A 23230-nucleotide genomic window follows, 5' to 3' on the forward strand; every position below is an offset into this window, starting at 1 on the left:
ATTACTCACTAACACCATACACAAAAATAAATTCCAAATGGATTGAAGACTTACAACATCATATAAGAAAATCATATAAGAAAAGAAAGTTTAAGAAAATTTTGGTGATATATTCCATAATATCAACAATAAAGATATTTTTGCCAACTCAGCCCCTTATAGTAAGGGAATTAAAAAATAAAAGTAAACAATTGGGATTATCTCAAGTTTAAAAGCATCTGTACAGCAAAAGAAACACCCTAATGAATAAGAAAAAAAATGACACTATATAACTGATAAAGGATTAATATCCAACATACACCAAATATGCAACTCGAAAGCAAATAACCCAATTAACAAGTGGATTAAAAATGATAATAAGGGAACACTAATAAGACTGTCAGTTGACCTTTTTGTAAAAACACTACAAGCAAGAAGGGAATGGCAGGAATAATTTAAAGTATCAGTAATACAAGTAAAAGATTTGCAGAGGTGATGAGGAGGGAGCTGCCCAAATGGTGGAAGTTATGTAGCATGGTTCTTGTCCCTAAGAGAAGGTATAGCCATTTGGTCAAATGAGGCAGTGGTGGCAGAAGAGATTTTGTAGGTAAAGGTGGCTCAGGATTGGAATCTTCTCGAAATTCTGTATAGGAGCCCCTCAATGGAGTCACAATGACATCCTTTCAAGAAGTCCCATTGCAGACTTCCAACTTTGCCCATGTTACCTTTCAGAATGTAGCCCAGTGTTATCTTCCTAACCCACACCTGTAATGTCATCACCCCTAACTCCATATATCCATCCATATCCAAAAGGTTAGTTTGGTATACTCAAGGTTAGATGGAGTATTGCCTGTGATTATTATCCATTCTTATGGTCCTCTATGCCTGAACATTATGTAGAAGGCTCAATCTTCAATTGTACATTAGTATTTCAAGAATACTACCTTTCAAGTGATAAGGGAGAATCTTGTCAGTTCTGTTATGTTAAGGGAGAAAATTGTAGAGCAAGTACACCTTTCCAGTTTCAGGCTTCTTCATCTCTTGAAGGAAATTTGACATGTTGGTGGTGACCATAAAAGCTGACCTTTTGGGTTGAAATTTGGGGAAACCATGAAAGAGAAAGAAGAACTGTTGAAGTTCTTTGCTGTTATGTAAATAGAAATAACATAAATTTGAGAACAAGTTGGAAGAATGAAAAGAGAACTTCACTGGGAGAAGGGAAGTTGTGACCAACCACAGGCAGAGCCAGAGGGACTCATCACATAGTTCAAAAATGGAAAATAAAACATTTAAGAAGAGATATAATGATGCTGCATCCAAAACTCTCCCACTTGAGAAATATGTTAGTCAGTAACACATAAAGTAATTGAAAAAAAATTGAATTAGTTTAAAGGACAAACTCAGGAAGGCACAAAATGAAAGAAAACAAGTTGAATATCAGCTGAAGATGGAAAAGAACTTCATAACACACACCTGATGAGTAAAAGATATAAAAAATATCAATTTCATGTCAGGGTCTATTCAAAAGAATTTAGATGGGAACATGATTACTCATTTTTTTTTTTTAATAGAGGCATGTTTTTATTTATTTATTTATTTGTTTGTTTGTTTGTTTGTTTTGTTTATACGTGCACTGGGTACAGTCAGAAGCGCGGGAGGGTGAGAGAATTCACCAGAGCCAGAGTGGGGAGCAGAGCAGGCAGAAGGACCGAAGTACACTGCTGAGGGGAGCAGCGGGCGGCAGGAGAGGTCTGCGCGCCATGTGGGACCCTCCTTCGGTGGCCGGGGAGCAGCCGGGGATCGAACCAACGCCGCAGATGCCGCGGGCAGCTTCGCAACCCAGCGCTCAACCGCTGCGCCACCGGGGAGGCCCAACATGATTACTCATTTCAAAGAAAAGATAGGCAGATTGCAATCATGTTTGACTTGAAAGTAAAATCTGTGAAAGGATTTTCTTGCCTACAACCTCAAGTAAGGAAAATATATTTTTAAAAAATCTGGTAATTCTCAAGGTGAAATTAAAAATATTTATAAAATGATTTATAAATATAAATCATATTTATAACTGGGGTTTCATTAGAAGAAATGCATTTAGCCAAATAGCTATACCTCCTCTTAAACAAGAGCCAGTGCTACATAACTTCCACCCAGGGGGAAGTTCCCTCCCCATCACCCCTGCAAATCTTTTACTACTTTAAATTATTCGTGCCATTCCCTTCTTGCTTGTAGTGCTTCTACAAAAAGATCAACCGACAGACTGATTAGTGTTTCTATATTGGTTATCATTTTATCTTTGAAGTTTTTATTTTTTATCTTTTATTCATTCATTCATCCATACATTCATTCTTTCATTCATTTTCTTATTTATTGTGGTAACATTGGTCTACAGCACTGTATCTGAAGCACAGGTATGTGATCACACCTCTTCAGATGCATGTTGCCACACCACCGAGGCACCCATACCCCTCCACCATGGTCTATTAGGTCCCTCTGATGTTTTTAGTTTTCTATCCTAGTCATTGGTTCAACAGTTTTATTATCCTGTGTCTTGTATGGGTTTATCTAGTATTATTTTGTTTGGCACTCTGTAGGCTTCTGACTGAGATCATGATGTCTGGTTCATTTCCAGATTGCAATGGTTCTCACCAATTATTTCTTTAAATACATTTTCTATGTTTTTGTTTCTTTTGTCTCCTTCTGGGGCCTATATGATATGATGTTATTTCTCTTTAGGTTGTCCCAAAAGGGCTCTTACGCTATTTTCATTCTTTTAAATTCCTTTTTCTCTGTGAGCACTATTTGCACATTCTCTGACACTGCTTTTAAGCTCATTAACTCCCTCCATTACTGGCATTTGTCTGACGTTGAGGCCTTCCATTGTATACTTCAGTTAATTATACTATTTTTTAACTTATTACTTCCAATTACAATTGTCTCATGCTTTCTCAGTCTTTATTATGTTCCTGTTTTATACCATTCATTGTTTTTTTTGAGTTCCATGAGCACTGTTATAACTGTTACCTCAAACTCCTCTTCAGGCATATTCTGTAGTTCTGCTGAATTGACACTTGTTTAAGGGTTTCTTAATTCATACGTTTGTTTTGCCTCAGCATTTGTGGTATGCTCTATCTCTTCATTTTTAGTGACTATGGGTTGTAATAGGGATAGATTTCAGACTGTTGCCTTTACACATGTTGAAGTGGTTGGATAACTGGTGCCAGCAAGGGGGCAATTGGTAGAACAGAACCAGGGCTGTATTGCACTAAAGGGTCATCTTCAGTGGACACAGGGATTCAAGCTTCCTATTCTACTGTGTATGCCAAAGTCCCGTGGTGGGGCCCACACAGAGTCCCTCCTCAAGGTGACCTTCTCATTATGACTTGTAAAGTCTCATGCCAGCTTCTAGCTCCAGGTAATGATGAGCATTAGCTGCAGCCCTAGGCATGGATTGTAGCTTATACAGTGTTACAAGCTGGGAGTTCTCTTTTCTTTTCCACCACACAGCCTTATCTTGGAGTGCTTGTTCCTGTTGGTAACAGGTACTTAAACTCTGGTTAATAAAAGTGCTCATTTGTTATCTTGGTTTTAGCAGGAGGAGGCTTGGGGGTGGGGGAGGCAGGGCAGCCAGGTATTTTTTGAACATCTCAGCTTCAGGCTTCAAGTAGTTGCCTCTCCGTGAGGAGACACAGGTGACCAACCCAACCTGGTTCCATGGTGCAAGCCCCAGTTGGGAAATTCAGGCTTGAGTCAGTCATCACCCTGCCCCCTGCTTCTGTAGTTCTCCAGCAGCGCCCCCTCTGTCCTGGATACCAATTCTGTGCACCCCCTTATCCAGCACAGTGCTGAGTCACCAAAGTCCCAGATGTTGGCACATGTCTGAGCCAACAGCTGCAGGGGTTTCAGTGCGGCAGTTGCCCCCCACCTGGCGAACTGTGCTGCCCCCACTGTAAACACAGCCCACTCCAAGCTTCCCCACGCCTTTCCACCAGACCATTGCAGCTAATATGTACCTTAGTCTTCTGTTTGGTTTTTCTCAGGTGTAATTGACTTTTTTCTGCTGCAACCTAGTGTGCATTTATGTAGCAGGTGAGCATGACACCTTTACTTTGCTGCCATTTTACCAAAAGCTTCAAGGTTTTAAAGGTAGGTTGGAAATTTGAAGAGTATAGAGGTAGATGTTCATCCATGATTCATATAATCATTTTCTTTTTACTTCCATACTGACAGCTTCTCTCTCATCCAGACCTCTACCCACTATTTGGGCAATTTTATATCTTAATTTAATTGCATCCTTTTACTTTTGGCAAAAATTTGAAATTTTCCTAAGTTAGCTCAAACTGTTTTGGGGCAACATTAAGCATCATAAGGTAGGTTAGGTAAGGGCTATCCCCAAGGCCCAGCCTAGCATGCGGAGAGAAATCTCTTCTCTCCAGGCCCCCTACTGCAATCAAGTGTGGGAGGGTGGAATGGCTAATGTTGGCAGAATGGCAGGAACCAGAGTAATGGGGCATGGGCCTTGAATTCTGGCAGCTCTTCAATGGATTTAGGAGAGACAGATGGAAACATTTCTAAGATTACAAGTTCTGATTTGTGTTGGGGAAAAGGTTTGCAAATATAGCCAGGGCAAGGAGTAGAGGTGGGGGCCGCCTAGTTCCTTTGCTGACAGAGAACTTGGAGCAGGAAGACTCCTCTGAGACGGTGATCTTTGAACTGAACTCTGCTTGGGAAATAACTAGGCATTGGGAGGGAGAGAGGGGAGGAATATAAAATTGCCCAATATAAAATTGCCCAATTAGGCAAGAAATTTCCAAGTAGAAGGAACTAGTTTATTTAAAGACCAAGGGCAGTAAGAAGCTGTGCATAATAGAGGAACTGAAAGCAGTACATCTTGTCTAGGATACAGAGCAGGTGAGACGAGGGTGAGAGAGAATGTGAGAAGGCAGGTCAAGGTCAGACGCCACATGATATTGTAGGCCATATGGTCTCCACCTTAAGGAAGTGATTTCAAGATATCAGGCAAAAAGTGATTTCATGAGATTGTGGTGGTGGAGGTGGGCATGTAGACAAAGGTATGCATTCAAGAGCTATTATTTCAAAGGAGATCAGATACAGGAGAATTGTCCATGGGTTGGATGAAAGGAGTGAGGTGGTGACAGGGTGCTGCTCAGTTTCTGACTGGCCCAAGAGGGGCCTTTCCTCCCCCAGTTTGAGGTTGTGAACACAATGACTCCTTGTTCTTGGTTTCAGTGTTTAAGAAGTGGGGAAGATGATTGTTCAGGTATTCCTTGTAATCTTGTCTCTGTTCTTCAAAAAAGCAGCTCACTTTGGAGAATGAATGAGTGAGGAACAGGCAGAGCCCAGGTAGGTAGGGTGAGAGAAGGCCATGTACCAGCACCTCTCCGACCCCACTAAGGAAGGGTGGAGGTCAAGAAGGAGGAGGAGAGCAGGGACAATGGAAAATAGGAGGAAAGAGGGGTTGGAACCCTGAAATGGAAGAATCTTGGGTTATACAAGAATCTTAGCCAAAATAATCCAATCCTCCCAATAGACAACTGAGAAAATTAGTTTTTATGTTTTCAATTCATTAGAAGTATGAGATTTGCACTGTTAGAAATTTTAAAAGACATAAAAAATGTAAAGCAAAATGAGGTCATCCATAGTCTTTCCACCTTTATACATCCGCTAAAATCGCAGCTGAGCCAGAATGCTTCCTCTTGTTTTTTTTTTTTCTTTGCATTTTTAATATGGTCAGAGTTATAACATAGATAGCATTATGTCCTGCTTTTAAAATTAATGTAGTCAACCAACTCAAAAAATAGGCAGAAGAGCTAAAAAGACACTTCTCCAAAGAGGAAATGTAAATGGCCAACAGGCATATGAAAAAGTGTTCAACATCACTTGTAATCAGGGAAATGCAAATCAAAACCACAATGAGATACCACCTTAGACCAGTGAGAATGGCACAAATCAAAAAAACTAGCAACAACAAATGTTGGCGAGGATGTGGAAAAAAAGGAACTCTCCTGCACCGCTGGTGGGAGTGCAAACTGGTCCAACCACTATGGAAAGCTGTGTGGAGATTCCTCAACCTACTAAAGATAGAGCTTCCATATGATCCAGCAATTCCACTCCTAGATATCTACCCAAAGTACACCGAAACATTAATTCAAAAGGACACCTGTGCCCCTATGTTTATAGCAGCACTATTTACAATAGCTAAGCTATGGAAACAACCCAAATGCCCAAAAATAGATGACTGGATCAAGAAGATGTGGTACATATACACCATGGAATATTACTCAGCAATCAAAAAAGATAAACTCATGCCATTTGCAACAACATGGAGGGAGCTGGAAGGGATTATGCTCAGTGAAATAAGCCAGAAAGAAAAATGTCGGATGGTTTCACTTATAGGAGGAATGTAGAGGATCCAAATAAGGGATGGGGCGGGGGGGGGGGACCTATAATAAAGTAAAAAATCAAAATCAACAGGCAACCACAGACCAGAGACATTCTGTAGGGGTGCAGGAGGGAGAGGGATCAGGAGGGGTGGGAAGAAGACAAGGGATATGGTGATGGTGCACTGGTGAATTGGTGGTGGGAATTTCACGGGGACTGGAAGCTAACCCGGGCGGGCCAGACTGGGAGTCCTGTCCGAGTTTGGGCTTGGAAATGTGTCACGGGGTGAAGCCGTCGCCGCGGCGGACCCCCGCTGGGAGGCGCGGGGCGGGGCGCAGCCGGGAGGAGCTCGGCGGCCGGAGCCTCCCCTGCGCGCGCTCGCAGCCGCCTTAGTCTCCTCAGCCGGGAGAGATGGGCCGCCTGCCCCTGCTGCTGCTCTGGGGACTGCCCCACATCTGGGGGAGTTCTGAGGGTGAGTGCGCCGGGCTAGTCGCCCCGGAGTGCGGCCAGAGGGAGGCAGGTTGGAAAGGGGGGGGCACCAGATGCGGGAGCCGCAAGCTTACCAGCAGGCTCCTCCCGGGTCCCAGGACCCCTGGGATGGGGACGCGCCGGAGGACGAGGGGCGTGGGCGGGGAGTGAGAGCGGCTAGGAGCAGGTGCCTTTCCCTCCCCGCCCTTCTCTGCCCTCTCCCCTCCTCCGGGCCTCCCGCCACCCCTTCCTTTCCCGCCCTCCCTCCGCACCCTCTCCCCCGCGGAGCTCCCGGCCACTCACCACGCTCCCGCGACCTTCCTTCTCCCCCAGCCCCGCCAGGGGCGTTCCCGCTCCGCTGTCTGCAGATCTCCTCCTTCGGCAACAGCAGCTGGTCGCGCACGGATGGCTCGACGTGGCTGGGGGAGATGCGGATACACACGTGGAGCCACGACTCAGACACCATCCGCTTCCTGAGGCCCTGGGCGCGGGGCCGGTTCACTGACAAGCAGTGGGAAAGGCTGCAGCAACTGTTTCGGGTTTATCGAAGCAGCTTCTCCAGGGACGTGCAGGAGTTCGTCAAACTGGTGCAAACAGACTGTGAGCTGAGGGTTGGCATCCTGGGCAACTGGTCAGGGGAGTCATGGCGTGAAACCCTCTGACTCTGGCCCCACCTGGTAGATTCTCTGCTGTGGTCTCGCGCACCTCCCTTTCGCTGCCATTTCTGCGGAGAGGTCCCAGCCTCTGCCGCCTCAAAACAGCCCCAGTTCCTCCTGCTCCAGTTTTCCCACTCTCTTACCTTGAACTCCCAGTTCCCAGTAATCTCTCGCCAATTTCTTCTCCTTAATCACTTCCAATCTTTCAAACCCTTCCTTGACCAATAACCATTTCTTTCCTCAGATCCCTTTGAGATCCAGCTGGCCGGTGGATGTGAGGTGCACCCTGGGAGCACCCCGGAAAGCTTCATCCACGTAGCATTTCAAGGAAGCGATATCATGGGTTTCCGAGGAACTGCTTGGGTGGCAGCCCCAGATGCCCCGCAGTGGGTGGGAAAGATCCTCCAAGTGCTCAACCATGACCTCGGGACCAGGGCAACAGTCCAGTGGCTCCTCAATGAGACCTGCCCTCAGTTTACCAGAGGCATCCTTGAGGCCGGGAAGTCAGAGCTGGAGAAGCAAGGTCAGTCTGACTAGCCCCTTCCCTTCTTCACCCCAACTCCATCTGGGCTTTTCCACTCCCAAGTTCACATCCCAGGAAGCATCAGAGGAAGGGGAAGGCTCAAAAGGGTATAGACAAAGTATGAGGGAATTGATTCATCTGCAGAATTCACCTAGCCCTCCTTGGTTTCAGGAATTGAATTAAATTAACACTGAATCCCTACATGAAGGGGAGGACGAGCAGACAGTTAAACAAAGCAATGTCTAAATCATGCCCCCATGTTATCGCTAATGCCGAGTGCATAGGGTACAGAGCAGGGCTCTAGAGGAAGGCTGCATCTGGAGCAGGAAGGGGATGAGTGTTAGGGAGGCTTTCCTGGAGAAGCTAATGCACTTGAACTGAAGCGTGAGACTTCCCCTCCAGAAGTGGAAATGTGGGGTGCACGGTCCTGCTAAGATTCCAGGACCCTCAAATGCAGTCTTCTTAAAATCCCCCCTCCCCTTCCCTTGTTGGATGCAGTGAAGCCTGAGGCCTGGCTGACAGGTGCCCCCATCCCTGGATCAGACCACCTGCTGCTAGTGTGCCATGTCTCAGGATTCTACCCAAAGCCAGCGTGGGCCATGTGGATGCTGGGTGGGCAGGAACAGCCTGCTCAGCAAGGGGACATGCTGCCCAACACAGACGGGACATGGTATCTCCGAGTCACCCTGGACGTGGCAGCTGGGCAGGCGGCTGGACTGACTTGTCACGTGAAGCACAGCAGTCTCGGAGACCAGGACATCATCCTCCACTGGGGTGAGAAAGACCTGGGGTCCAGGCTGGAAATGGGAGGAGAGTCCTCAGGTTAGAGAGAGGGACTGCAGATGGTGAAAATCACCCCACTCATGACAAAGTAGATTCTGAGATGAGCCCCCACCCCACCCCGCCCAGCAGGGCTAAAGGGAGGGGATTCCAATACAGGAAGGAAGGGAATAGAGATCTAAACCAAAAAGGATTGAGATAAGGTGTTCCGTACACAAGAAAGACGAGGGGTGTCCAGTCTGGCAGCTTTCTCACTGGGGCTGATTAGGAAACTTGAGATCGATTAATTTAGGGTCACACTTTTGGAGAAGGTTGACAGTACCAAAGTATTAAGTCCAGGTGGGGGCCCAGTACCTGGAGAGCAGGTACAATTATTCTCTTCTATAGATGAGAACATTGACCCGAGCTTGGTCAAGCCAGCAGCCCGTTGTTTCACCACGTGAACGTGGAGAGCTGGGGTTAGACACAGGGCTTCCAGCTACATGACAACTCTCTCTCCTCTCTGTGCAGCAGTGAACAGAATTGTGGATGCCCAGAGTCTAAGGAAATATGGGGCAACCCAACTTCAGAGGAATCCACGTGGATTCCTGGGGGAGGAAATAGAAGCAACTGGTACCATTCCTGGTGCTTAGATGAGGGGACTTGGAGTCAGGAATCCTGTGCTGAGGGAGACATCTGTGTTCCTTAAGCAGAGGGGAGACACACCTCCACCGCTGGGACAGTTTTGGGGTTGCTGGTGTTGCTCCTTCTGATTGGTGGAGGCTTAGCCTTCTGGCTTAGGAATCGCTGGTAAGTCTCCCCTTTCTGTTTCCTCCCTCCCTCAAGCTCTCTCCCTATTTTCTCTGCCTCCTAGTCCCTCTCCCAATTTTCTTAGTGGTTTCCCCCTTTTTCTTCTCTCATAGTTTCTATCAAGACCTCCTGTGACTTTTCTGGGTATACCTGTCTCTCTGAGGAATGCAGGATAATCTCAAGTTCCCAGAACTTCAGAGCTCATGAATTGAGGGTGACAGAGAGGTACCGTCGAGAAGCAGAGAACAGTCACAAGGCAGCTCTTACCACACTGTGAAGTTTGAAAAACAAAAACCTCTGCCCAGGCTCTATTTCCCTTTTGAACCACAACAGCGTTTCCCATTCACGGACAATCCTCTCGCATACATGACTAGTGTCCAGGGTTGCTGCTTCCTCCTCCAGCATCCTCTCTGGCCATCTGCTTTCTGCACCCCTTTCTTCCTGAAAGTAATTGCTCCTCCATCAGGCCCTCTAATCTCCCTTAGGTTGTGGCAGGAAACTTCTTTCTCCAGTCCATCCCATATAACGCTGCTGTGCTAATCATCCTAAACACACATGTCTTCCCTGACTCTCCCCCATCAACCTGGTAAAGGCCAGAATCCTAAAGGCAGCTTTTGTAATTATTATGCTCCAATGACAACCTTCTCCACTTGTTATTTTGTAAATGCTCATGCTCTTCTCTTTCAAGAATTGCTCTGGCCTGTAGACTTCTTACTCTTCTTCGATGTTCAGCTTTCATGAAAAGTTTTATGAGCCATCAAGAACTAACCTATTTCTGTGTTGTCCATGCCTCATAACATTTTTATCAGTGTTGCTCAACAGTTTTTTTTATTACAACAAAATTAATTGATGTATGATTTTATTAACCTCAAAAAGATAATGAGCTAGTAAAACCACAAACAGGATTTATTCACAAAACAACAGAAGAATCGAGCAGTTTCGAGAGTCAAGTGCACTCTGACTTCTCTTCCTGGACCCTCAGACAACCCGCACCATCACTCCTCAGGAAGGAAACAGTGGGAGTGTGCAGGCCATTATGGGTTCTGTCATTTGCAAACCTGCACAGGTGGTTTACTCTCTTGCCTTCCTACCTCATTTAAATAAAGTTCTGAATAGTAATGTTGATAGTTCTACCTCTGATTAGGATCTTTGTCTAAAAGCATCACAGATCCACACTTATGTATATGCCAGCATCAGGGCCTCTTGTCCCTCAGTGCCTATAAGGAACTTCTTGAGTGTTACGTGCAAAGCCTATGCCTTGCTGAATCATCTTGGAGATTGTCTTGATCTACTGCTCCAGCATCAACTCTTCTAGCGTGTTGTTTCTACGAGCTTTATAGACAAAAGTTCAGAGATTGGCAATACGCACAAAAAGGGGAAAATTTCAACATTATAATCCCTGTTTGTATCATGACTATACACCAGAAACCAAAACTGAAAAGTCAGTTGATAAGTAGATCAAAAATGCCAAAGGTTATTTGGTGCCTTTGCTATAATCAAACATGCTGTCTCTAAGTTTTATGTAATTAAAGATCTACTTCTCAGAGGCAACAAGCCACATGTCAGGAGATATTGCAGATAGTGCCATCTATCTCTTTGTTAGCACATAGATGACCAGGAGACCACACTGTCATTTTATTTCAGCTTTTGAGTTAAAAGACAGGTTGTTGAGCTGAGAAATGTTTTGACTGTAGAAATTTTGTTGATTTTTCTAACTTAAAAAATCTTAAACAGTTAGAAGGGTTTCTCCCTCATATAATTCATTAGGAGTTGTGGACAGCATTCTTTGTTCAAGGGAAACTGAGAAAAAAACACTTGACATGAAGAGTGAATAATGAGAAAAATGTGTACATGCCTAGTTTGGTCAGTTTGAGAAGGCTGTCTTCTAGAATGCTGTCTGCCTCAACTTCCTGAAAATCTTCATCTTCATGCCAGCAAGTGGTGTGCAAGCCCAGGCAGGAGGTAGTGCTTTCTTCAGGTGTGTCACCAAAACCCAAGGATATATTCCCTGAAATTTGCTGACAATTGTTTGTCAGCAGCACTGGATACATCCTTTCCAGCAATGCTGAAGAGGATTTTTGTGAGGGTGTTTTTTCCAATAAAGGAAATATCCAGATTGTAATTGCAATTGTATATTGATTAGGTTGTCTCTCCTTGGAGTGTTTTGTGAAAAGATTGCTGCACCAGAGTATGGTTATTCTTAGCAGAGGCAATTAGACCCTTACAGTGTTGAAATATATCCTCGATTAATTTAGGATCAAAACAGGGAAGGCCTAGGTACATAGGGTGCATTGTACCTTGACTATCTCAGAAAGTCAAAGTTTTATAGTTTGTGAATTCCAAAAGGTGTGGATCTGAGGTTTGGAAGTACCATAGACAATGCTTTTGGCGAAGGTATTTCTATGAATTGGGCTAATTTAGTTTTAATAGTGCTGTTGGTGTGTTCCACTAAACCAGAAAATTGAAGATGACAGAGACAATGAAAATGTTGTAACACTGGCTAAAGAGCACAGACTTGATGGAGCACCTGACCAATCACTGTGGTGTTCAAGAAGAATTTCTTAGGTAGGCATCATCTTTTCCAAAAGGACCTTGGCCACAAAAGAGGCAGTAACCTGTTTGCAAGGGAAAACATCAGTCCAATGGGAACACATACAGATCATAATGAAATCGTATTTCTATCTATGAGACAGAAACCCAATTGCCACACCTCAAATGGGCCCTGGGGCAACGTCAAGTGTCCAGGAGCTATGGGAACGGATTCCCTAGGTTGTATTATGGGCAGATGGGACAAGTAGGTAGTTTTGCAGCTTTATTAATACTTCCCCACAAATATCAATCCACAAATGCTATCAATTTTAGGTGGACCAGTAGTTAAGTACATTTTCTGTAGCCAGGAGAGGGTGTTGAAAAATCTCTGGTAGGACTAAGTTGCTGCATGGTCCAAACCAGTGTTTTCTCCTAGTTGTCATGCCAATGGTTATTTAATTTATACTCTGGGTTTTCCTTTTCTGAGGCAGCTTTCCTCACAGAAACAGCAAGATGATCCAGCAATTCCACTCCTAGGTATTTACCCAAAGGACACAGAAACATTAATTAAAAAGGGCACCTGCATCCCTGTGTTTATAGCAGCACTATTTACAATAGCTAAGCTTTGGAAACAACCCAAATGCCCAGAAATAGATGACTGGATCAAGAAGATGTGGTACATATACATCATGGAATATTACTCAGCATTCAAAAGAGATAAACACATGCAATGTGCAGCAACATGGAGGGAGCTGGAAGGATCATGCTCAGTGAAATAAGCCAGAAAGAAAAAGAAAAATACTGGATTGTCTCACTCATACAGGAATCTAGAAAACCTAAATAAGGGACCAGGAAAAAGAATAATTATAAGAAAGAAAAAAATCAAAATCAACAAACAACTACGAACCAGAGACATACTTTGGGGGGGGGCGGGGAAAGGAGGGATTGGGGTCAAAATCAGGGGGTTGCAATTGTATGGGGAACATAAAAATAAAAAAATAAATTAAAAAAAAGATGAGGTGGTACATATACACAATGGAATATTACTCAGCAATCAAAAAAGATAAAACACATGCAGTTTGTAGCAACATGGATGGAACTAGAAGAGATCATGCACGGCGAAATAAGTCAGAAAGAAAAAGAAAAATACCGGATGGTCTCACTCACAGCAGAAATTTAGAAAACCTAAATAAGGGACCAGGAAAAAGACTAATTAATACAAAGTAAAAATCAAAATCAACAAGCAACTATAAACCAGAGACACACTACGGGGTGGGGGGGGGGCGAGGGGGTGGAAGAGGAAGGATTAGGGTCAAAATAAGGGTGGGGTGCAATTGTATGGGGAATATAACCAAAATGAAAATGCATACATTGTGCAAAAATGAAAAATGATGTAAGAATTATACAAAATATTAATTAAAAAAAAAGAAACAGCAAGGTGATTTCCCTTTGCTTGTGGAGAGTCTAGTTTGGAATGTCCTGGTATCTTAATGATAACCAAATTAGCAGGTAAAATATGGCTTCCAACAATTCCTAAACATATGGAACATTTTTGGTTTGATCGCAACTGAAAGTAAGGAAATGCCATTGTTTCCACAACATTCCAAAGTAAGGAACCGCTCTGAAAGCACACCTGTTGTTACTGTAAATGTTGGCAGTTTTGTCCTTGGCCAGGTACAGTGATTGCATGTAATTCAGCTTCCTGAACTATAGTTGTTAAAAGGTATAAAATGCCACTTAACAACATCAGGGCATAGATATTGCATATCCAGCATAACATTCCCCTTTCCAACTTTCACATACAAACCATCGGAGAATCATGAGATGTCTGCGTTATGCAAAGCAGTCTCTTGCAAAGCCTCATGAGGGGTCAAGTGATGACCCATCAGTCTCAGGCAGTTGTAAAGTAACTTGGTTGGTAGCAGAAAAGAGAAGGTTAAGATTATTACTATGTGAAAGACTTATGTGGCAGTCAGCAAAAGGATTTATAGGAGGTAAGGCAACTTACTGAAAAATGTTATGTGTGATGCAAATTTAAGATGGCTTCTATTGTGTGAGGTACAAAAATATTTAAGGAACATTCCATAATAGTACCCTCAGTGGCCTATATCAAAAGAGAAGTAGCCAAAATCACTCTGATGTAAGGAGAGTAGCATCTAGCTACAGGGTCCAGTTGCTGGCTATAATATCCTTTAGGTGAATGGTGGTCCCCTTGTTGCCATAAGAGTGTTCCCTTATTTTTCATATATAAAAAAGAAGAAGAGAATCTGATCATTGGGATGTCCCATGTAGACGGCTGAAAGTCTTGATGTTCTTGTATTTACACAGAATTTGATCAGACTTATTTTTTAATAAAGCATGTAGAGGTTTTCCCAAAAGAGAAACCTGGAATCCAATTTTGGCAATATTCAGTTAATCCAAGAAAAGCTCACAGTTTATGTTTAGTTTAGACTTTGGAGACATAGGTGTAGTTCTTGTACTGCTAGTAGAGGCCCTAAATAGCAAACCTCGGTTTGAACAAATTGCAACTTTTCTTTGGATAAGGGCTTTTGCAAGAGGGTACTGTCTTCCTGCAAAGAGGCTACTGAGGCAGGGCAAAGAAGCTGATTATTTACATATTGTAACAAAACCGAACCTTTGCAAAGCTATATGCCATTCAAATTAGCCTTCAGAATTTGTGAAATGTAAGACTAGAGCAAATGTGGATTGAATCAGGGACCTCGAAGATAATAATGCACTAAGGACCTAAGTGGAAGAAGAGAGAAAAATGGGATGTTAAAAAAAACAAACCAAAAAAGAGAAAAAGGTGGGCCTCCCTGGTAGCCTAGGGGTTATGTCTCAGTGCTATCACTGCTATGGCCCAAATTCAATCCCCAGCCAGGGAGCTAATCCACACACATATGGTGCAGCAGACTTCTGACTCACTCACTGCTCCCTTAGTGTATTTCAGTAAATCCATCTGTTCTGCTCACCACTCTGTCTCTGGTGACTCCTTTCATCACCTGCACCTCTGGCCTACACCTCAGTTATACACAATAAATAAATAATTTTTTTTTTAAAAAAAAGAAGAGGCAATTTGAGAAATATCTGACACCATAAAGATAACTAATATAAAAATAATAACCAATAGGGTCTCCCCTGGTGGCGCAGTGGTTGAGTGCTGGGCTGCAAGGCTGCCCGCAGCCTCTGCAACGCCGGTTCGTTCCCCGGCCACCGGCGAGGGTCCCACACACACAAAAATAATAATAATAACCAATATAAAAATAAAATAATTTAATTCCCCAGGTGTGGGGAAGGCATTAAATTTATCATGCAGGAATCTAAAAGAACATCTGAGTTAACTAAATGCAATGATATCTCAACCAAGACACATAGTAGTAAAACTAGCAAGCGTTCAAGACAAAGAGGGAATATTGAAGGTGATTAGGGTGGGAAAGCAAGTAATGTTTAAAGATATTCCCATCAGGCATATTTCATATTCTCAATAGAAACTCTGAGAACAAGGGGAAGATGGAATGATGTATTTAAAATACTTAAAGATAAAAAAAAAATTAAAAATGCCAGCCAAGAATACTATAGCCTATAAGACTGTCTTTTAAAGATTTTATTTAATTTTGTGTAGAAGAACTGGGGTATAGGCTAGGGTGGGGGTGGTGGTGAGAGGATTTACCAGAGACATCGAGTAGGGAGCAGAACAGGTGGATTTACTGAAATACACTGCTGAGGGGAGCAGCAGGCAGGACAAGAGAGGTCTGCTGTGCCATATGTGGGTTAGATCTCTAGCCAGGGATTGAACTCAGGCCTTCACAGTGATAGCACTGAGACTCAACCCCTAGGCAACCAGGGAGACCCAAGACTGTCTTTTAAATATCAGTGAGAAATGAAGGCCTCCCAGACAAACAAAAGTGAAGGAATTTGCAAACATTAGACCTCCCCTATAAGAAATGTTAAAGGAAGCACTCCTATCTAAATGAAAGACAATCCATCAGAAATAAATAAGGAAATCAATAGGTAAAACCAGTAAACTAAAGACAAAATGGCAGCAGCAAGCATCCATATAATTACTCTAAATGTAAATGGAAAGAACTAGCCAATTAAAAGGCAGAGTGGGTGGTTGAATGTGAAAATAAGAACTATCTTATAACTAAAGGAACTAAAAAAGAACAAATTAAACAAAAAGTCAATAAGAGGAGGAAATAATAAAAATTAGAATAGAAATAAATGAAACAGAAGTAAAAAAGATAGTTCAAAAGATCAGTGAGACCAGAAGCTAGGTTTTTGAGGAAAAAAATAGACAAACCTCTTGCTAGAGAGGGAGAAAATTCTCATAATTAGAATCAGAAGCAAAAGAGAAGTTGCTACAGCAATCTCAGTAATAATCCCTGGCAATCTCAGTAATAATGAGACTACTATGAATGTCTTTATGCCAAAAAAATTGAAAAATCTGGAAGAAATGGAAAAATTCTTAGATGCATACAAATTTTGAAGACAATCAGGAAGAAACAGAAAATCTAACACACAACTTGTAAGCAAGGTAATTGAAACAGTAATCAAGTCTCTGAAAAAATAAAAACCAAGGGCCAGATGATTTTACTGGTAAGTTCTACCAAACCTTCAAAGAGGAAATAGTACCTATCCTTTTCAAGTTCTTCAAAAAATTGAAGAGGGTATGCTCCCAAACACATGTTATAAGGCCAATATCACTCTGATACCAAAAGCAGGCAAAGACATTACATGAAAAGAAAACAACGGTCAAATATCCCCGATGAGAAGTGCAAAATTCTCAACAAATTTTTAGCAAACTATGTTCAGCCATACATTGACAGAATCATATATTATGAAAAGGTGGGATTTATTCCAGGCAGGCAAGGATTGTTCAACATAAGCAAATCAATCAATACAATTCACTATACCAACAAAAGGAAAGACAAAAATCACATCAATATATGCAGAGAAGGTATCTGACAATATTCATCATCCATTTATGCTTAAAAACTCTTAGTAAAATGGGGATAGAAGGAACAAACCTTAACATGTAAGGGTCATAATGCCAAACCTACAGCTAGCATTATACAGAATGGTGAGACTGAAAGCTTTCCTCTAAGATCAGGTACATGACAAAGATGTCCACTGTCACCAGTACTGTTCAACATAGTATTGGAATTCCTAGCAACATAATCAGATGAGCAAAATAAAAAAAAATCCAAATTGGAAAAAGACGAAGTAAAACCACCACTATTTGCAGTTGACATGAAAACTAAAGACTCCACTAAAAACTACTACAAACAATAAATCAGTATAGTAAAGTGGCAGGTTACAAGTCAACATACAAAAGACCGTTGCATTGCTATATGCAAATAAAGAACTGAAAGAAAAAGAAATCAAGAAAACAATCCTACCTACATTAGCAAATCTACCAAAAGAGGTAAAAAAAAAACCTATTCAATTTAAACTATAAGATATCGTAAAAGAAGTAGAAGACATAAAGAAAAAGAAAAAATAGTCCATGATCATAGAAGAAATAATATTGTTAAAAATGTACATCTTACCCAAAGCAAAATAAAGATTCAATCAATCCCTATCAAAGTTTCAATGAAATTCTTCAAAGGAATAGAACAAATTTTATTGAAATTTATATGGAACCAAAAAATATACTGAATAGCCAAAGCTATCTTGACAAAAAATAAGAGGAACACAGGTATCACATTCCCAGACTTCAAGCTATACTACAAAGCTATAGTAATAAAAACAGTATAGTATTGGAATAAAAATGGACACAACGACCAATGGAATAGAAATGAGAAAACAAACAAACCCACGTTTATGTGGAAAGTGAATCTACGACAAAGGAGTCATGAGTGTGTAATGGAGAAAGGAAAGTCTCAACATATGGTGCTGGGAAAACTGGACAGCCTCATGAAGAAAAATCAAACTAGCTATTCTCTTACATTACACACAAAAAAACTCAAAATGGATTAAAGACTTGGATGTCTTTACCATCCAGATTGGAAACCAGAGAGTATACAAAGAACAGACAAAACACTACACAACACTGCCTTCAGGGATGTATTTGGGGGCTTGACCCATTGGCAAGGAAAACAAAAGCAAAAGTAAATGAATGAGACTGCATCAAGCTAAATAGCTTCTTCATGGTGAAAGAAACTATCATTAAAACAAAAAGACATGAATTTATCTTTTTTGATTGCTGGATAATATTCCACTGTGTATATATACCACATCTTCTTGATCCAGTCATCTATTTTTGGGCATTTGGGTTGTTTCCAGGTTTTACCTATTGTAAATAGTGCTGCAATAAACACAGGGGTACAGGTGTTCTTTTGAATCAATGTTTTTGTGTCCTTTGGGTAGATCCCTAGTAGTGGAACTCATGCCATTCACAGCAACATGGCTGGAGCTAGAAGAAATTATGCCCAGTGAAATAAGCCAGAAGAAACAGGAATATATGGGAACCAAATAAGACATCAGTGTAAAAAAATAATAATAACAGTACAAAATACAACAAAGCAAAAACAGACAATTATAAACCAGAGACATACTGCAGGGGAGGAGGAGGGAGAGGAATCAGAAGGAAGGAGGGAGGAGCACAGGGGACTGTGATGATGGTGCACGGGTGCCACGGGGAAGGAAATTCTATGGGGACTCAATCTGAGCGGGTGGGGGGAAGCAAATATTGTTTAAAAAAATAAAAATAAATAAATAAATAGATATAAAGAACAAAAAGACACCCAATTGAATGGGAGAATATATTTGCATGTCATACATTTGACAAGATGCTAATCTTCAAGATATATAAATAACTCATACAACTCAACAGTTTTCAACAAAAGAAAAATAAAGAGCACTATTGAAAAATGAGCAGAAGAGCTAAGTAGACACTTCTCTAAAGAAGACATACAGACAACTAATAGGTACATGAAAAATGTTCAACATCACTTATTATCATCAGGGAACTGCAAATCAAAATCAGAATGAGGTACCACCTCACTCCAGTGAGAATGGTTCTTATCAAAAAACCCAGAAACAACAAATATTGGTAAGGGTGTGGAGAAAATCCTCATACACTGTTGGTAGGGTTAAGCAATTCCACTCTTAGGTATATACCTAAGAAGTATATAAAATCATTAATTCAAAGGGATATATGCACTCCTCTGTTCATTGCAGCCTATTTACAATAGCCAAGTTATGGAAACATCCCAAATGCCATTGAAAGCAGTAGATTAAGAAGATGTGGAATGTATACACAATGGAATATAACTCAGTTGTAAACATAAGCTCTTGCCATTTGTGACAACATGGATGTAACTGGAGGGGATAATACTAAATGAAATAAGTCAGAAGGAGAAAGACAAACACTAGATGATTTCACTAACATGTGAAATACAGAGAAAAATATACAAAGGAACTGACAAAACCAAACCAAAACAAACCCTAGAAATATGATTTCAGAATTGAAGCTACTAGAGGTGGGAGGAGGCTAGGGGGGTGGGAAGAAAATGGGGCAGGAACCCAATGACCTAGGGTACAGGATAATCGGTGCACGAATGTGAGGCTGGTGTGGCAACATACATCTGAGGAAGTGTGAGCCCATTCCCCTATATGATGCACAGTGTTGTGAACCGATGTTATCTCAAAAAAAAAAAAAAATTAAAATGACCAGAAAAAAGGCAAACACACAACAAAAGAAAGGATACCTTACAACAAATAAGTGACTAAACAATCATTGGAATCCCATAAAAATTAGTACTTTTATAAGTACTTGTATAAAAATGTCTTTCTCTTTAGCTCCTCTGCAGCAGTTGATTCTTTAGTAGTATTATGGATTCACTGACCATAGACTAGGTTGCTAGATGCTCCAAGGACCCCTTTCTTTGTTCTTGTGAAGAAAAAAAAACCCACTTGCTTCTTACTAGAGGGGAAGGAGGTATGTGAGGGTCTAAGTGATGATCATTTATAGTTCTCATGTGGTTTTGGGTGAAGTGCAACAAGAGCTTCAAAACTTGCTGTATATATAGAAATGGACAGTGATTGGAAGATGGAAGAAATGAAGGGTAAAAGAAAGTTTTGTTAGGATTTGCTTTGGTGATTGATTTCTGTTAGTTCTAGAAAAGTAAACCAGAAATGAAGGAAAGTAGGAAATTGTTAGCACTAGAGATGAATGATAATTTCTGGCCTCCCTGGTGGCGCAGCAGGTTGAGCGCAGTGCTGTGAAGCTGTCCACAGCCTCTGCAGTGCTGGTTGGATTCCTGGCCAGCCAGAGAGATTCCCACATGGCGCAGCAGACCTCTCCTGTCAAAACTGCTGCTCCCCTCAGCAGTGTTTTCGGTCGTCTGTCTGTTCTACTACCCACTCTGTCTCTGGTGAATTCTCTCACCCTCCTGTGCCTCTGGCCTATACCCCAGTTCTTGTATAAATAAATAAATCTTTAAAAAAAATAGTTCAGTAAGGAAAAAAAAAAGATTTTAAAAAAGAAATGAATGATAATTTTTTAGTGATTGAGAAAGTGATAATTATTTATATCATATTATTGATACATGTATATATAATATATAAACATATCACAGTATATAAACATCAAATTAACCTGCTGTACACCTTAAAATAGACAAATAATTGCATAGAAGAGAATAGGAAAGAAATAAATCTCAATACCTATGGGAACAAATCTATGTGGGATGCTATTTGTACCACCAGAAAAGAATAATTAATGAGTGGGCTATGTAGAAGAAATATATTGGAACTCTCACTCATAGCATGAATATAAATAAATTCCAGATGTATTAAAAACCTAGGGTTTTACCTCCAATAGCCAAAGCTCTTTTGACTAAAAAGAAGAATAGAGGTATCAAATTCCCAAACTTCAAACTATACTACAAAACCATAGCAATTAAAACAGTTTGGTATTGGAACAAAAAGACACACAGCCCAATGGTATCAAATGGAAAATCCGGAAATAAAGCTGCACATATATGGACAACTAATCTCTGAGAAAGAAGTAAAGATTATGCAATGGAAAAAGGACAGTTTGTTCAATGAATGATGCTGGGAAAACTGAACTACCACAGGCGAAAGAATGTTTGTTTGTTTTTTTTTTTTTTTTTTTTTTTTGTTTATACATGCACTGGGTACAGTCAGAAGCGCGGGAGGGTGAGAGAATTCACCAGAGCCAGAGCGGGGAGCAGAGCAGGCAGAAGGACCGAAGCACACTGCTGAGGGGAGCAGCGGGCGGCAGGAGAGGTCTGCGCGCCATGTGGGACCCTCCTCCAGTGGCCGGGGAGCAGCCGGGGATCGAACCGGCGCTGCAGAGGCCGCCGGCAGCTTCGCAACCCAGCGCTCAACCGCTGCTCCCCGAAAGAATGAAACTAGACTGCTACCTTACACCATGCACAAAAACCAACTCAAAATGGATAAAAGAATTGAACATAGTATCTGAAACCATATTATATATATAAGAAAATACAGGCAAAACACTAGATGACATATATCTCAGTAACACCTTTAAAGACTCATCCCCCAAAGCAAAGGAAATAAAAGGAAAAATAAACAGCTGGGACTAAAAAACTAAAAACTAAAGAACTTCTGTACAACAAAACAGACATTAACCAAAACAAAGAGACACCCTACTGATTGGAAGAAAATTTTTGCACTCCATACAACTGATAAAGGACTAATCACAGAGATCTACAAAGGGCTCACATGACTGAACAAAAACAAAGTAAACAATCCAGTCAAAAAATGTACATAAGAGCTAACATACACTCCTCCAAAGAGGAAATGCAAATGGCCAACAGGCATATGAAAATGTTTAACATCAGTTATCATCAAGGAAATGCATATCAAAACCACAATGAGATACCACTTACACCGGTGAGAATGGCACACATATTAAAAAAATTAGCAACAACAAATGTTGGTGAGGATGTGGAGAAAAATGAACTCTCCTGCACTGCTGGTGGGAGTGCAAACTGGTCCAACCACTATGAAAAACTGTGTAGGTTTCTCACACTACTAAAAATGGAGGTACCATATGATATAGTAATTCCATTCTTAGGAATCTATCCAAAGAACACAAAAACATTAATTCAAAAGGATCCTGTACCCCTATGTTTATTACAGCACTATTTACAATAGATAAATGATGGAAACCACCCAAATGCCCAAAAATAGATGACTGGATCACGAAGATGTGGTATATATACAATGGAATATTACTCAGCAATCAAAAAAGATAAGCTCATGCCATTTGCAGCAACCTGGATGGAGCTGGAAGGGATTATGTTCAATGAATTAAGTCAGAAGGAAAAAGAAAAATATTATATGTTTTCACTTATAGGAGGACTATAGGGGAAGTTGCTGCAGGAGGCCTTGATGCCCCAGCCAGATAAGACACAGGAAGGTAAAGGGCCTCACACCATGGGGCTGAAGATCTAACATTCCTTCATTTTTTGTTCTTGGCCATAAAAAGAGAAAAATTTATCAGAAAAGTACATTAGGCAATAAATTATATGTATCAGTAGACTGCAAGAAATTGGCATGGAAAATTACCTGTTTAGATATTAGTTATTAAACAATTTGGCCCCCTTGACAATGGGAGATGATTTATTGTACATATCTGACAAGCACACCAGCACAACTATTATAGTAAGTCCTTCTTTTGCTTTTTTAGAAGTTCCTTTTATTTAGAAGTTTCTTAGGAAAGTTTTTAAATGAAGTTAACTGTGAAGTTTGTAGGTGGAAAAAGTTCTGATAGCTGAGTAGCAGCTGTTCTCTGGCTGAAGGCCATGTGAATAAAATAGTCTTTTGATGCTGAGGCTTTAGCTGATAGGGATGCACTGGTGGCTATCCACTGTCTTAGATAATTGTCTAGCTGAAAAAATAAGTTTTAGTGTTAGGTCTGGTTTTTTATCTATTAATCTTGAAGGCAACCGTCTAGCTGGGACCCGTAGGAGCCAGTAGTCCATGGGAGTAAAATACACTAATTGTTTCTGCTTTACACATGACAATGTATTTTTTTTTTCTGCTTACTAAAAATGAATAAATAAAGACCTGCTGAGTCTCTTGGCAGAAGATACTAGCACCTCATCCAAGT

The 23230-nt window shown here is 41.3% G+C and overlaps 1 protein-coding gene across 1 annotated transcript; it reads left to right on the plus strand.

Moving 5' to 3' along the window:
- Nucleotides 1–6763: 6763 nt before the first annotated feature.
- Nucleotides 6764–13029, plus strand: LOC119236163 (antigen-presenting glycoprotein CD1d-like). Its single transcript, XM_037499840.2, has 6 exons — nucleotides 6764–6850; nucleotides 7180–7446; nucleotides 7747–8025; nucleotides 8524–8799; nucleotides 9498–9594; nucleotides 9708–13029. The coding sequence occupies exons 1-6, from the start codon at nucleotides 6790–6792 to the stop codon at nucleotides 9727–9729; spliced, it is 1002 nt and encodes a 333-aa protein (XP_037355737.1). The 5' UTR covers nucleotides 6764–6789; the 3' UTR covers nucleotides 9730–13029.
- Nucleotides 13030–23230: the final 10201 nt, after the last annotated feature.

Source organism: Talpa occidentalis, unplaced genomic scaffold, assembly GCF_014898055.3.
Source record: "Talpa occidentalis isolate TD23 unplaced genomic scaffold, MPIMG_talOcc4v2.1 talOcc4.9, whole genome shotgun sequence".
Lineage (NCBI taxonomy): Eukaryota > Metazoa > Chordata > Mammalia > Eulipotyphla > Talpidae > Talpa > Talpa occidentalis.

Bases quoted from the DNA above. Each gene is read 5' to 3' on its own strand.
- LOC119236163 (XM_037499840.2), top strand. From the start codon at position 6,790: ATGGGCCGCCTGCCCCTGCTGCTGCTCTGGGGACTGCCCCACATCTGG. The intron at 8,800-9,497 runs GTGAGAAAGACC...TTCCTTAAGCAG, and splicing joins GGACATCATCCTCCACTGGG to AGGGGAGACACACCTCCACC. The intron at 9,595-9,707 runs GTAAGTCTCCCC...CTTCTCTCATAG, and splicing joins TTCTGGCTTAGGAATCGCTG to TTTCTATCAAGACCTCCTGT.